Source organism: Vanacampus margaritifer, chromosome 11 (genome assembly GCF_051991255.1).
Source record: "Vanacampus margaritifer isolate UIUO_Vmar chromosome 11, RoL_Vmar_1.0, whole genome shotgun sequence".
Taxonomy (NCBI): domain Eukaryota; kingdom Metazoa; phylum Chordata; class Actinopteri; order Syngnathiformes; family Syngnathidae; genus Vanacampus; species Vanacampus margaritifer.
Genome location: NC_135442.1, coordinates 10,559,212 through 10,576,083, shown reverse-complemented (window position 1 = coordinate 10,576,083; position 16,872 = coordinate 10,559,212). Strand labels below are relative to the sequence as shown.

Here is a 16,872-nt window from a genome sequence, read left to right as displayed (position 1 = left end):
TGAAGTTGATCTTATCTAATATCGTACTCGAACGGGCGAGTGCGAATGGATATCTCTATCCTGTATGTGATTGACTGGCGACCAATCCAGGGTATTGACAATTTATTGCTTTTGCCTGTGGCTAGCATAAAAAACAGGCAGATTGTTATAATAGTCAAACGACATTTCATCGCATTTTGTAATCGAAATAATCCTCACAAATCAAATGACAATGATTGAAAGTCCAATGCTTTTCAATGAGTGGAGAGTTGACCGCCATTTTGACTTCCGACAAGATTGGGAATTATCAATTCTCTGCCTTTTCACCCAAAGTCAGCTAAAATTGGCTCCAGCGCACCCACGGCGCAGAACTGGATAACTGCTACAAAAAAATTCACCTGATAGTCCAGTCAAGATTTCAGTAAATCCCAATCCAGTGAGCATGGATTGATTGACCATTTTGGTATCATTTTTTTATGACAATTATGACACATCCAACCATCTACAGCTTCTACATTTTTTTCACTTGTATTCCAGGAAACAAGTGGATTTAAAAACACAGCTTGTCAAATGATCAAAGTTGGCGAATTAGACTTGTATCATCCCAACATACAGAAAAAAAAGAAAAACTGATCAAACTGGTGTATTAAAGGGGAAGTCAACCTTAAAAGATTTCTTGACAATGACACAGAGGGCGAGGGCAAAATCCCGAGAAAAAAACGTGCAAATTTGCCACTATATAAAGTGGAAAATTTGTGAATTTAAAATACACGTAACGTACTACTCGAATGTTTGTGCCAATACTTTTCGGTCGGGTTTTTAAATGATGGGATAGTAATTGCTTTAGCAGAGATTAACCATATGATGATAAGCGTTTGCTTTTTGAAGCGTTGGGTACGGCCAATGACGATGACGCCTCGCTTTGCGAAGGTCCAAACCGTGAGGATCAAGCATCAGGTTCATTTGTTCAAATTTATATTTACTTGTACATTTGTGTTTCCGGAACATTTTGGTATTTTTTTTGTATAAGTCTCTAAGTTGATGTGTCGAATCTGCTGTTCTCCGTCTTTCACTTGCATTTACCTCATTTATGCTAGCTTCTGATTGGTCAGTTGATAAATAATCAGGAAGTGTTATCGCTCTAGCTGCCGCGTATGACGAGTAAAGTTTAAATTAAGAATGAATCCGTCTCCATCCTGCCTTTTCATTTTATAAACAGTGTCCCATTAACCAGACTATAGCTACGCTACGTGTATTTCCGAGTGTTTTTCTCGCAAATCTGCCGCTTTATTAAGTCGCAAATTATATATTTATACATAGCCATAATACGCCGTCGTAGTTAAGCAGCAAAATCCAGCCGTTTTTATCCATCTCAGGGGGCGGCCATTTTGCCACTTACTGTCGACTGAAGATGACATCACAGTTGCTCAGGGTTCAGGCAACGACCAATCACAGCTCACCTGTTTTCTGAAGCTGAGCTGTGATTGGTTCTTAGCTGAGACCTGACCAACTATGATGTCATTTTCAAGTGGCAAAATGGCCGCCTTCTGATATTGACAAAACCTGCTGGATTTTGCTCATATTCCACTAACGCAATATTAACCAGAATACCGTTTTTTTTTTTTTTTTAGACTAGTGGGATAGGCTCCAACTCACCCACCGCCCTAGTAAAGGACAATTAAGTGATCCAAGATTTCTCAGAACAGCAACCACATGCAACTCTCTCCTAGCCTGCAACGTCACGCCACAAACTGACTTGAGCGTCCGTCACGAAGCGCAGTCAGCAGGTGCAGCTGAGAAGCCCGGCGGGCCAATGTCGCACGCAAGCGACCTGACATGCAAGCACACGCGCTAAAACACCACCGCACGGTGCGCTTACCCCCACGTGCACGCAAAGTGTCCCCCTCTCATTCCGCGGGACGCTCGACGGGTAGACCGAGGCTGGCGCCGCCCGTTTGCCCCTCGCGGCCCGTCGCTGCTTTATGTCTATGCGTGCGGCTTGTTGGTCAGGTCTCATCCTTTAATCTGCCCACCATAAGCTATTATAGTGGAGGTGGAGGGCCGAGGGCCGAGGGCCGAGGGCTGAGCCTGTCCAAGTGCCTGCCTGTCATAGGTGCAGGTTAACCTGGATCAATACCGCACACACGCACACTCAACATGACGTAAAGCTTCAAACTTCCTCTTCACCTCTGGCGGTGTACTTTGTGTGTGTGTGCGCGTGTGAATATAGCAAGCTCTGCAAAAGTGTATTCATCAAATTAGGTCCAGAGGTATTTTGCCTGTATAACTCCAGAATTGCTTTGCAGTAAATTAAATAAAGCACATGTGATTGAAGTTCAGCTTTAATTTGAGAGGGATCAGAAAAATATAGCATTTAGCATTTAGAATTGACAGCTAGCTTATGCCGAATAGGCTATACTTGAATTTACAAATAAAAGCTGAAAGTTGGCGAGTTACAGTACACCCATTTAATGCAGAATACAGTTAAAACTGTGTATGTGTGTAGTACTATGCACGTAATTCGTGTATAAATAAATAAATAAATACTTCCGAAACGACACCTTCAGGACTGACACAGGTTGAAATTCAACATTTAATTTTAAGGAAATACATTTTCAAAGCTTCGCTAGTACACAAACAAAATCCTCCTCTTTTGCAGTATTGTCAAATATTTAATAGGGATTGACCGATTATTCAGCGTTTTGACAAATATCGGCACTGTGTTCATTTCAGAGAACACTTTATTGAAATCTTCAGTTACAGTAACTTTATAAAAGATGCTATTGAACCTGGGAACTCTCTGCACCTTCTGTTTTTGTTTTAAATCAAAACTAAGATAAGTAAAAAAATTTACATTTCAAATATTTTAGAAATTTTGGAAAACTGTATTTACTTAACATTGGGGAGCTATTTACTTGTTCAATTTTGCTATTTACTTCATAAGTTTATATTTATATTTTAATGACCCTAGGTAGGAGGTCCCTGAACTTTTTGTTAGAATTTTAAACTTAAAAATTGATTTAAATAATTTTAAAAAAGAGCCCGGCAACTAGATGTATTTATTTATTTATTTTTTATTTATTTTAATCCAGCACAGCCAAAAATGTGTACCTTAATGAAGTGTCTTGAGAGTACAGATTACATACATGGAGAACTGTTGGGAATTAGCCCTGAGCTGTGTCTGGCAGGCTGGCATTATAATGGGTGAGTGTAATTTTGGCTTACAAATTACAATTAGTAGTAGTAGCGTATAACTTGTTTGGTTGAATTTTTTTCTTCTTCTTCAGAAGTGCGTATCAAACTGGGAGCCCTTTGCAAAAATGAGTGCCCAAAAAGTAGCTGTCAGTTTCAAAGGTTGGTAAGCCAATGAGAATTCACACTCATATTGACACCTATATGTGACCTAAATGTGAGTCTCCCTTTAATGTTTTACACTTTAACATGCATGACTATTAAGAATATTAATAAATTACTTAAAATACCGCCTTGTACAGTTACTTTTATAATGGCGGCAGTTTGATCCTGTTTGCTCCTGCTGACAAACAGTCAACTAGAATTTAAATAACTTCATCAAATAGTGATGTGCCTGCAGGGTGTGACGTATTTAAAAAGAAATGCAACATGTTATGGTTATGATCACATGAACAGAATGTTCCAAGTCTACAACATTGTTTTGCAAATGATGGATGATGATAAAGGCCGGCGCGCTTTAATTCACGGCCACCTTGACATTGACTGATGGTCGTGAATCAGCAATAAAAAGGTACACGTGTTGTTTGTCCGCCGTGAGAGTTTTTGGTCGTCACGTGCGTACGAGAGGACTCACAAGAAAACAAACCAGATTGACGAGAGTCGGGCCAAAACCTGAAACCTGAAAGTAGAAAATGCAGTGCTTAATTGCATTCCATACATTTTAGTAAGTCAAATAGAATGTGAGTGACTCACATTGGACTAAATACGTCTTTGAATTTTACCTTTCACGTTGCCTAATGGACACTTTCTATCACTCTGCTGTGAATGCCAGAATTCTCTCAAGCAGTTACGGCGTTTATCAACTGTTCATTTAATCGGGATTTGCGCACAACATTTTCATCGGATCGTTGAATCCGAATGGCTTTTCCGTTTTTGGTGAGGGACCGAGCAGGAATTTGAGGCCCACAGAGGAATGCGGACGACAAGGACGGCTCAATAATTGATTGCTCCCAAGCGATGACAGGGATTACAAGCGGATTTAAGGGGCATTTGCAGCAGACTGCCCCCTCTTGTTCAATTTCTCAATAGGCCACGTGCAATGATTACTTTTCACTTCATAATCTGAGGTGATGGGAATATATTGTAGTGTGGAGCTAAAAGACGTTCACAGCTTTTGGCACAGGGCACGTGTACACTAGCAATCATTCACACTCACATTCAAACCTATGGACAATATCGAGTGTTCACTGAGCCGAACAAGAATGTTTTTGGAATGTAGGAGAAGGTCGGAGTACCGCAAGAAAACCGGCTTACATGTAAATTTCACACAAAAAGAAAGGAGGCGCGATGTACAACTCCAACCTCACAAATGTGAGCCAGACATGCTAACAGCTACACCAGCGTGGTGCCCAACTGTAAAAAAAAAAAAAAAAAAAAAAAGATGTATTGAAGTTATTAACCATTTTCACTAAAGCAACCCCCTTCACTCTTGGCTGCTTTACTGGATTCTGATTTTGCAAGGCCCACAGAATATTGTGTTCTATTGCTATAAAAACATGGAACCTACCAAAAGAAAGATTAGAGTCTCTTCTTTCATGAGGGGGGAAAAAAATCATTATTCACAAATCTGTTTAGAACTTTTTTTTTTCAACATGGCCCTAGTTGATCTCTTTTGCTCTGCTGCCACCTGCTGGCCGCTTGTGTAATAACTACCATTTCTTCAACCATTCTTTGCATTTGAGAGGCTGTGTCAAAGCCTTGTGTATGCTTATAAATACGTCTACTTAAAACATTTAAAATAAAACATATTAATACGTTTTTTGGAGCAAGTAAGTTAAATGGTACTGCAGCTGTGACCAATTAAAGGTGTTGTTTCTAATCGTCCTGATCGGCGATTAGACCAGGTTGTAGTGAGCCTTTCGCCCAGTCAGCTGGAAGAGGATCCAACCCCTGCTGTGACTCTAAACTGGATAAGTCAGTGGCTCTCAAACTTTTTAGACTTTTTAGAAAAAAAAATCATACTCGGCTACCACATTCTAAAAAAAATGAGACAAATGTTTTATCCCTAACATGTACATTTAATCTTAGTGTAAGGCACTGTAACGTAGAGTTCAAACATTCACACTGGGCTTAAATATCCATTCATCCATTTTCTCTACCACAAATCCTCTCCAGGGGAGCGGCTAAGCTGGAGCCAATCAAATAAAAGAAAACAAATGACTATAAATAATGATTCCATTCAAATGTATTGCACATAACGGTTCAATACAAATGTAGCTAAATGCATGGTTAAAAACAAACAGTTGTTAAAGATTAAATGCAAATACTTTGAACGGCAAAGTTAAATACAAATGAACAGGGCACTTGAGGCAGTGATTATTTTGCATACCACTAGAGGGCGCTTGTTTACCACTAATAGTCATTATCCCACCCTTTTGAGAGTCACTGGCATAAGTAATAGAGAAAATGGATGATGAGTACTGTAATGCAACTATTAATACAACTATTTGTTGTTTTTGGTATGTAGAGAGACAGGCAACCTGTGAGCCAAAAGTGAGGGCATACTTGCCAAATGATTCAGTCTTGTAGTTAAACATTGACGATTTTCCATGCATAAGTTATCACTACACATGTATTATTTTATCCACTTGTCACCACCTCTGCTGAAATTCACTTGAGGTAAGCTAAAGTAAGATCCCCCCCCCCCACACACACACACACACACATTGAATCTCAGCAATAGATAATAGGGGTGGGAATCTTTGAATGTCTCACGATTTGATTCGATTCAGATTTTTGGGCCTGCAATTCGATTCAGAATCGATTTTTGATTGACAATGATTTTTGCTTCAATCTATAGATGTGCAAGGAATTGTAATGATCTACTCCAGTCAGACTCGCTAATGCTAATTAGCGCGCTACCCGCGGCACTTTTATCACTCAAAAGAATTTTTTATTGGAATAGCTTGATCGGTACTTTTTCCTTCTACTCTCTAATGTGGCTACAACTTAACAGCGTATTATACTGCGTGGAACCACACTGCCCCTCAGTGGCCAAACCGGGTACAGCATGAACAGCGGTCCAAAGAAAGGCACACACAGACAAAGGCAAGACAGTATTTTTGGGACATTTAAAATAGATTCTTAATCGTATTAAATGAGAACCGCGATTCTTATGAGAATCGATTTTTTGGGCACATCCCTAATATATATATATATATATATATATATAATAGAACATTAAGAAGGAGTATGTAAATTATGCAATGTAAATAGTAAGGTAGCACTAAAATTAACACTAGGCCACATCAACGTTTAAAAAAATATATAAATGTATTATACCAATTTTTATTTTTTTTTAAATCCTCATTTAAAAACCTTCAATAAACGAAGGACATCATCATTGCGCCTCCCCAAAACGCTGGGCCGTGTTGTGTCACGTGACTCAAAAGTGGCTCAAGTGGCATTATCTCTGCCAGACTTTAATCCGCTGGCTAAAATGGCTCCAAATCCTTCTCTTTAAAATGAGGCGGGGGGGTTTTAGCAGGAAGCGGACTGGACATTGCTTGGGAGTGTGTATAAATGTGCGTCGGTGTCAAGTGGGCAGCGACAGGTGTGAATCGCGAAGATTTTTTTTTATATTATCATCTTTGTGAAGGTGTTTTTATTTTATAAAGCTCTTGTTTTTTTTAAACAAGCATCTATGCCGGTATCGTACAGTCAAATAGGTGCTTGGTACGGCTGAGGTGTTTCAGCATTTATTTACGCGCACCTGCACACTAGCATCAGAAATAAACAAACTTGCATCTAATTGTTCTATTTGTCGCCCCGCATGGGCTTGAAAAACTCCTAAACATCACAACAAACAAATCTGCGAGCATTTACAGGCTGGCTTGCTTTCATCATCATTCTCAGGTCAAAGTTTTTTGTTTTGTTTTGTTGGTGCCCCCCCACCACCACCACCAAGCAGTCAGTCAAAATAAATGGTCTGACCTGAAAACGTGTTCTATGACTGCAACAACTGACTTTGTGGTCACAGCTTGAAGAGTCAAAGTCTACATAAAATGTTCCAACAAATTTACATCATTTTCGAAGCATAATAACCGAAAATGATGAAGAGATGTAGGAAAACTAAGTCTAATTATTATTAATAATTAACTCATTCACTGCCATTGACGCCTATAGACGTCAAAAATTAATTTGAACTATTTCTATTAGTTTAACATTTTCCCCCCACTTTTGTTAACAAGAGTATGAAAACCTAGAAGAAAAATTGTATTGCACATTTAGAACTGATGTCAAATTTGTTATTAATCGTGAGTTAACTAGTGAAGTCATCCGATTAATTAAAATTACAAATTTTAATCACCTGATACCCCTAATTTTTAATAATCTTTTCTTCTTCTTAAAAAAAAAAGATTATTAAAAATTAGGGGCGTCAGGCGATTAAAATTTGTCGCATGACTTCACTAGTTAACTCACGATTTTATATCTTTTCTAAAAACACAATTAAAAAAATGCTAGGTTTTCATACTCTTGTTAACAAAAGTGGGAAAAAAATGTTAAACTAATAGAAATAGTTCAAATGAATTTTGGACGTCTATAGCCGTCAATGGCAGTGAATTAGTTCATTTTATTATCGTTATCCAGGGTGAGGAACGACATTCACTATGAGCGAAAAGGCATTTTGTGTGGGAGAATATGCTCAAAGACAGCCAAGCGTGTATTTGAGGATTTGCACGTGGCAACTCAAAGAGCAAGATTGCGCATATTGAGCATCAGTGAAACTTTATTAAACTGGTTATAAAATCTGTATCTCTTTGAATATGTTGCTGGAAGTGTGCTAAATTTGTTTTTCAACAAGAAGCTTATTAAATTGAGTTGTGAATCCCTAATTATCTCAGGTGAATCATTGCAGACCCAACTGCAGTCGGGGAAAAATTGCGATAAAGAGAGACAATATAAAAATACTTACTTATTTGAAAATATAGTTCTATTTTGTGCCTTTAGGGGGTTAGGAGGTTGTTGTTTTTGTTTTTTGTTTTACAGCGTATGGCGTACGAACGGCCATTGTGTTCTGCATTTGCAAGTAGACTTGCAATTTAGAAAGGAAAGAGCAAGTCAGACAGATGTCGCCTACCTAAGTGGTTCGTACCCTACCATTTATGAGACATAAAAAAAATGCCACTAAAGATGTGTTTAGTCTGCAGGAAATTGTGTCAGCACTGACATTCTATGCAGCAGGTATTCCCCATGATGTCATTGGTGACTTTCTAGTTGGAGAGTAGGGGAAAACAAAAAGACAGGTTAGGAAATTCCTCACTTGGCTCACGCATCTGCGGCTATTAAGAGAACGACGAGCAACGTGCGTTAAAACAGGAGTATCTCTTGTCGCGCGGCGCCCACGCTTACCGACACAACGGTGTTCTTTTCAAGCTGATTCATACGATATGCTGCGACATCAAAACAACCGTGCCGCCAGGAATCACTTCTCACACTTCTTGCCCAAAAGAAAAAAGAAAAAAAAAAACCACAGCAATTATCCATCTAAGATAAAGTGCTGCCCTCCCGCTCGGGGAACGGCGACAGCGGCATGAAGACATTACGACACGCACACACATGCACAGACGCAGGATGTGTACCGCTGTTAAGGAAGGCCAATGAGGAGTAAGCTGCTAAGAATAAAGCGCCTGTCTCTGTTACACCATGCGATAGGGGAAGCTCACATTCGGCTTACAGTACATAGCATACAGTCGTACACTATTTACACCCACTCATGCACAGCTGGCCTCATTCAGCGCTGCCACGCTGTGCCAGGAAGCGGTGACATTGTTGGAAGGCAGCTGGAGGGGGGCGGGGCATTAGCCAGCTTATTCCTCAGGGCGCTGATGTAGAAACACGGAAGGGGCGGCGAGCCATTTGTTACTAGGGCTGTCGAATAATCGAGTATTCAGAAAATTGTATTTATTTTTTACAATTATGAATACACAGAAGAAAATAACACGTTTCACTTAAAAATCAACGGCCTATTGGTTTTCATTTTTAGATCATCATCACTTTTTTTCTTTACTACATTTAAACTGCGCGCAGCAGCAAAGTGCATTTTCTTCTCTGAAACATTAGTAAGTGAGATTTCTGGGCTATGAGACGAAGTGACGTCAAAACCACAGTAGCGTTTTTTGCCAGCTAAAACAGCACATTTGAGTAAGGCTGGTTTGTTGAAAATGTGTCTGCAACTGTGTCGGGCTGACAGCTTGAAAGAACGCCAGAGTCATGTTGGCCCATTAAACCGCCTTTGAAAAGAAATTTGACGGCTCTTGCCGGCCTATATGGGACACTTGCTTAGCAGCTAGATGCTAGCCACTAGCCGCTAATACTGCTAATGCTGGGAACAGGCGCTGCATTCTACAATGTCAGCGTAATTAATAAAAAAATTTGTTTGTTTTTGAGCGTCCTTAATTAGCTACAGGAAGCGGGATTGAAATTCTCTCTCTCTCTCTCTCTATCTCGCTCAGTATTAAAAAAAGAGAGAGGAGAGCAATAATGATGACATGTTGAATCGGCAAAATTACTGAATGAACAATACTAAGCTCTCTCTCTCTCTCTCTCTCTCTCCTCTCATCTCTCTCTCTCTCTCTCTCTCTCTCTCTCTCTCTCTCTCTCTCTCTCTCCTCTCTCTCTCTCTCTCTCTCTCTCTCTCTCTCTCTCTCTCTCTCTCTCTCTCTCTCTCTCTCTCTCTCTCTCTCTCTCTCTCTCTCTCTCTCTCTCTCTCTCTCTCTCTCTCTCTCTCTCTCTCTCTCTCTCTCTCTCTCTCTCTCTCTCTCTCTGACATGTTGAATCGGTAAAATTACCGAATGAACGAATGAACAATAGTGAGTTCTCTCGCTCTCAAAAAAAGAAGAAGATGTTTTCTCTTATAAGCAGCAACAACTAGCGTTCCCACACATTGTTTAAATCTGTAATTGTTATAGAAAAAAGCTACACATCAAGTTACAATGCAAACAAAACGCTGGTTCATAAAGTCGCGCCCATAATACCCGCAAAGGCTCATGGGCGTAGGAATAAGGTGATACTGACACAAAATGTGCACATGTGAGGAAGAAGAAGAAGAAGAGGAGGAGGAGGAGGCAAATGCTGCAGTGGAAAGAGGGTGTGACATTCCCTGGAGAAGGCAGGGAGGTGAACGGTAGCTTTGCCATCAATGAAAATACCCCACGGTTAAAATTGTGGGACTACAAGAAGATATGCATGGCTGCTTCGCCATCAAATATTTACTGACTCACTGGACGTGCGTGTTTTGGTGCGAGCGCTTCACCTACATTTCAGGGCAAAGTGTGTGTCTCGGGAAATATAGGGAATTCCGCGATGCACGCCATACACACACTGTGTGAATCAAATGACCCGTTACCTAGCAACGTCCACTGTGCTGTGACGCATCATAGGGTTAAAAAAAAAAAAAAAACTACGGGAACGTGATAGCGATCCACCTCAAGCACCCGCGGGAATCCCTCAGCGTAGGCGACTTGGAGAAATAAAAAATAATGTATTCTGCACCCCCCTGGGGCTATCTCAGTAAAGTGCCACAACATAACAGGTTTTTACAAATGTTTGCATTCACTCTGTGCTCGTGACCTTGACTGTATTCTTTTATTTGATGTCATTCTGGACACAGGAGTTTATTTGCTCTTCAACGTACAGTACATACGAGTCAGGGTGGGCATACTGCTGATTAATTGGTTGATTAATGAGAATTCTAAGCATTTTGTTGAATGTATTGTTGATTAAGGCATAGTTAGTGGTCTGACACAGTTCTGAGGTGCTCAGTTCAAATATCGCTAGCGGTTTTCTCTGGGTACTCCGGCTTCTTCCCACATTCCAAACACATGCATGCTAAATTCAATGATCCCTACTACTACTATTACTTCTACTCTCTGGCACCTGGCTCCATATTCCTACATAATCAATCATGCACATTAGATTGAAAGAACAGGCCCCTTATATTAGGTCATTATTGCCAAATATCGAATGACACTTGAGCAGGAAGTAAAGGAAGAGGCTGATCTTGAATAACTTATTCACTTTGGTGTAGGGATACATGGATATTTGATCTTTTTATGGCTAAACACAGTCACAAAGGGATTTAGGAGCTAATTTCCCCATGTCAGAAACAAGTTCTTGTGCAAAACTGCACTCCTTGCACTTTCTGAAGGCGCGGGTGACTACTGCTGAAAAAAACAACAACTAACTGAACAAAAACGGCTACAGCGTTTCATTTTTTAACGCTTGTATATCTATTGTGTGATGGTTCACATAAATTGGAAAAGCGCAAATAATATCTTGAAATCAAAAATGCAAATATTCTTACAGGTTGACTAGGCACATTATAATCAAGCTATGGAAAAGATATTGCCAATGCTAAGAAATATGCAGTGCTTAATTCTATCATGGCCAACCTCTACACTTACATACTTTTATACACCTTCAATAAAAAAAAGAGTATGGTGCTATACCTTCAGTTTAATTTTACACATTGAAAGACATGTTTAATGATTGGTTTACGTCAGAAAACTGACCAACTCCGTGCTTGCGTTATTCACATGCAAATGTTATACCACTGCCCACCGTTCCCGACAGACCTCGACTCCATCCCCTCTTGTCAGTGTGATTTGCCAAAACTGCATATTTTTTTCCCAACACATTTCACGTATTGAGCACTCGTAAAATCAGAGAAATACAATTGTTGGCGCTATTAATGACACTTAGCGTAGTAGGCGAGTGTGTCGCTAAGACTTACCGGTCGGTATCTTTTCTTTATCACTGTTATGGTATTTGTGGAGTCGCGATGTAAATGTTTGTTGGTGGAACAGAATTGTCAACCAATCGCTCCTCATGGCGGCTCTTTTCTCTCTACGGTTATTCTGATTAATGTCACTCTTGTCAAAGTTGTCAAACCCGCAATTGAAGGCTAAAATGCTAAGGAAGGAAGACACGTCCGTCACGTCGTGACACACTTCCCGTGGCACCTCCAAAATAAAAGTCACTACTCAGTTCAGCTTTCAAGACACTTTTATTGCGACGAGATCCGACAACAACAGTGCCTCTAACTGTGCGCAAATGGCATTTTTCAGAGCCAGTCACCGGACAACGTCTAGTAAGCTTTCTTCGAGCCTTAAAACTAATAAACGAATTGTAACGCAACGCATTTCACATACAATAACGATAACGGCGTTTCAAATATGGGGAGAATAATTAGTTAGATTAGTCTGTTTATGAAAAAAGAACGGAGTTAGTTTAACCGCTGAATTCCCAACGCTGGTTGTTACCAATTAGGTGGAATTGGACAATTTCCCACCGCACAGCAGACAATATCTCTTATTTCTTAATACATGTATGATTTTTTTCTATAATGGTCCTTACTATTCTTGCAGCTGTACACAATCCATCCATCCATTTCCTGAACCTCTTTTTCCTCACAAGTAGCTGTACACATTGACATATAATCTATTTATTTACCTACATATTTATATACAGATAAGGCACATAGTATTCATATAGTTGCCACAGACTGCTACTACATATCCTGCTGCATCTCCTTGCCTGATATTGTAAATACCGCATGCAAACGCATCACTACTGACTAATTTTTGTCATCATTTTTTTCCACGCAAAACCACACTGTAAAAAAAAAGTTATATTTACTTGAAAGAAACATAGTAAATTTTACAAGAAGAGTTTTGAGTACATTTTACCTTTTTTATTTTTTTATTTTTTATTTTTATTTACTCAAGCGTTAAGGAACAAATTCATGACCTTTAGCTTGAGAGACAGCCACTCTACCACCTGAGCCATGCCACTCTTGCTGTTTGCCACGATACTGCATTGCTGGTCTGTCCAAAATGAGACCAAAAATGGTGCTCTTGGAGGTAAAAGGATTCTGCTTGACACCATCAATATACTAAAACATATCAGGAAAGTCGTGGGTTTGTTCCTCAACCCTTGAGTAGCTTTTTTTTTAATAAACTGGTAAAATGTACTCAAAACTCCCCTTGTAAAATGAAGTAAATATTGCTTCTTCTTTTTTTTTGTTTTTTCTTTTACAGCGCATTATGCCAGAAATCTTGCGTGCTAACTATATTGACACAGCACATCTGTCAGGTCTGCACAATAGAGGAACGACAGTTTCCATCCACACAGTTGATTTAACTGCTTTAATTGACACACATTAAGAGTCACAACAGCTGTCATTGACAACCATTTAATATAATGTATTGCAGTTTAACAGAGAAAAAACATCTCATTCTAAAGCTAATGAGGGATCAATCCATCCATCTATCAATCTGTTTATAATTAGAGGCTGCTTTATTCATCTCTCCGCAGCCCACACAAGCCATCCAAACAAGGGGAGGCAATGCTGCCCTCTATCAGCAGTGCTTAAGTTCTCCTCGGAGCAGACAGAGAAATGGACACGCACCCACACAAATATTCCCGGCTCTGACACTGCCTCTTTCGGAAGTCCCTCTGTGTGTGCTCCTCTTCTGGCTCAGATAACAGAGGAGGCACAATGGCGAGCTGGTGGGGGTTAGTTTCGGAGTTTCGAGCCAGGCAAAACTGCGGAGGTCCCGTTCCTGCGTCGGGAGCGTACATACATATGGAAAAGGACGAAACCGATGGCTCCGAGCGGGGGTTATGAATGAGAAAGGTCACAAAAGGGCCCGGGCTGTGACACACAATCGGACTCAGCACTTTTTTCCTTTGCTGCACTTGGAGAACCGAAATGAGCGCTGGTATTTTTACTTTGGCTGCTTGCTTGGATATGTATTCACTGTCAAATAAAATCAGCACTCTGACCGCTCTACAGCGAGCGCTCCCAACACAAGCTGGACCTGCACCTCGAACCAGTCAGCACTCTCTGCTCCACTGAGAAATGACAAAGGTCTTGAGATGACATCCATCCATGCTTTTTTTTTTTTATACCGCTTATTATGTTCTCAGTTATGGTGGAACCTGGAGTTGATCCCAAATTAGGAACCGTTTAACTTCCACTGTTTTTATCTGAAAATGCGAAAAAGTGCAATTGGCCATGCATTTATTATTGGACAGTAAAAATGTAAAGATTTAAAAATTGCTTTGAGAATAAACCATTCTGTCTGTGTGAAAATGTCACCTATGAAAAATAGACACGTGTGTTGACTTTTCAGTGTCGGCATGCATGCCAACAATGGAGGACCAATGGGGCTTTTGTTGCATTTGTACTACTTGAGATTTTGACTTTGATAACACGTCACCACTATAAGAGGCACGCCACTAAAAATAGTCAAGCTCAACCCCCACGAGGGCAAGAAGCTTGTGCGTACGCTATATTACAATGTTTTGAATTGTTTTGCACTGTCATGTGCCAACAATTCCATACCAAATAAGAGAACCGCTTCAAACATGACAATCCTGAAAACGCTATATATATATATATATATACAACTTAATTCTTTTTCATGTACAATTAATACCTTTAAAAACACATTTTGCCGCTTGTTGACGACTGAAAATGACCATCACAGGTGCTCAGGAAACAACCAATCAGAGCTCACCTGTTTTCAGGGTTTGCTCATGTAACGTTAGCAAGCTGAGACATGATTGGTCGTTACCTGTACCCTGAGCACCTGTGATGTCATCTTCAGTCGACAGCAAGTGGCATAATGTGTTTTTAAAGGTATTAATTGCACATGAAAAATAACGACATGAATTATAGACAAAATATTATCTCCATACTGCTGAAAATCACTAAATGAGTCCCTTAGTGACCCTTTAAACACTTCTCCAGCAAAATGGACATTTAAAACATAACCACTGTGTGCAGCAGGTTTCTTTACAAAGTGACATTAGTGGGGTTTCCATCCAATTGTTTCGAATTTTTGAAGCGAATTTACTGAAAATGCGCAAAGCAGACAGACATGCGATTAATGCCCGTTTCCGTCTGTTCTTCTTTTGCGAATATTGAGAGGGAACTCCGCCGCTGTAGGTGGCGGTATACACCATAGTAATTTAAAAGAAGAAGAAGACCAGGAAGCGACTGCGTCGTGCGATGACATCATACGAGTTTGCTTTTGTTATTCCTAATAAACCGTAGTGTTTCTTCGCTGTTTTCCATCTAAAATTGTATTAATATTAGCTTTTTTAATTAATTCCAAAAAGATTTCTGTTTCGTCGTCCCACCCAAACATACCTTACTTTATCGTCGGCCATTGTTTTGGGACTACAAACGTCAAATTGCGTGACGTCACCGGTCTTGTCAGCGCTTATTCGCAAAACCTGTTTCCATAGCCAAAATTTGCGTTTTCCTTTTTTCGATACGCTTCACAATCCACTCCTTCGAACCGTAAAAACTTTTTTTTTGCAAATTTTGGGCCCTTTTTCAAGTTTCTAGCATTTCCATTCAGTTTTATTTTCGCATTTCTTGAAAATTCTAATCAAAATGTGTGGATGGAAACCCCACTAGTGTCAATTTATTTTATTCTATTTTTATCTCTGATCCAAACTGACAGACAATGAGTCCTAAGTGCATCTCACATGCATGATATTGGATATTGGGAGGAACCCACACAAGCACAGGTAACACGTTTCACAAGTTAAATGTCAGAGCAACCAGATAGGAGGTGCTAACCTCTGTTCCGCTTTATCCAAACATTTCACAATGATTATTCTGTGGGTGAATCTCACACTTCTGAAACATGGGTAGTTTTCACACCACGAGATGTATAATATGCCGAAATGCATTAAAACGCCGCAACGTCGCGGATGTAACACCCAATCAAAAATGACATGTCACATTCGCAAATATTTACCACAAAAATGGCGTTTCCAGGTATGGAGAGATGCAAAGCCAAACCAGTACAGGATTTGTTTTCAAGTTGAAGTTCATTATAGAAGAGAGTCAACAAACAGGGTGTTCATTGCCAGCACAGTCTCAATTATCCCCGCTTTCTAATTTATTTCTCGCTCTTTTACTCTCTTTGCATCGAAATATCTATACAGCAGTCATTTTCTCCCTCAACAATCACACTATGTGCCTCGAGTCAAAACGTTTTCCCAATCACAAGGGGTAGCAGCTTTTCCGTTGCAGCGAGCCGGTAATGTGTGCAAGGGAGTTTGCGGGTGTAAGTTGCTGACTGTATTTTATTTGATTTGATTTTTTTCATGATTTTCCAGTTCAGTCTCATTCGGCTGCTTCAGCCGGTTGCGCGGCAGGCCAAATGCAGCCTGGACAAATGCTGAAACAAATTCAACCATCTCATTCCACCTGTTCGAAAGCCATCAGTGCACAGTTACACTATGAGGTGTTGATACAGGACGATGGCACCTGCTGTAAGCCCCCAGCTGCCCACCCTCCCATGGAGACCACACCCTTGGGTGCCCTCTGTGAGCACTGGCACATGAGAAAAATGACAATCCCTTGCATGTCTTCAAATGGGATTCACCTGTCGTCCCTGAGTATTGAGTATAAACATATCAAATGCACACATTTGGAAGCACAACCAAGGCAAATATTCTTCTTTAGTGTCAAGACAGCTGCTTCTGATGCCTTACACCCCTCTTTACTATGGAGGACCAAAAGTGCTAAATTTAAATTAATTAATACACCATTAAATAATTAAATAAATGTGTCGTGAAATTATTAAATGTGTCATTTATGAATTAAATATGGAA

At 40.0% G+C, this 16,872-nt stretch overlaps 1 protein-coding gene across 6 annotated transcripts in view; it reads right to left on the bottom strand.

Moving 5' to 3' along the window:
• The window catches only part of igf2bp2a (insulin-like growth factor 2 mRNA binding protein 2a), a 54,698-nt gene that overhangs the window by 29,599 nt on the left and 8,227 nt on the right, over positions 1–16,872 (bottom strand). The window contains exon 1 of one of the 6 annotated variants that reach the window (XM_077579268.1): positions 11,966–12,127. The exons of 3 other annotated variants lie outside the window; for them this stretch is intronic. Coding sequence is in view for 1 of the 3 variants with exons in the window: in XM_077579267.1 (XP_077435393.1) it covers positions 1,859–1,890 (32 nt within the window). In the remaining 2 variants the exon portion in view is untranslated. Of the gene's footprint in view, positions 1–1,858; positions 1,990–8,583; positions 8,692–11,965; positions 12,128–16,872 lie in introns of those variants that run through there. 2 more of the 6 variants (XM_077579269.1, XM_077579267.1) reach the window with 2 other exon arrangements.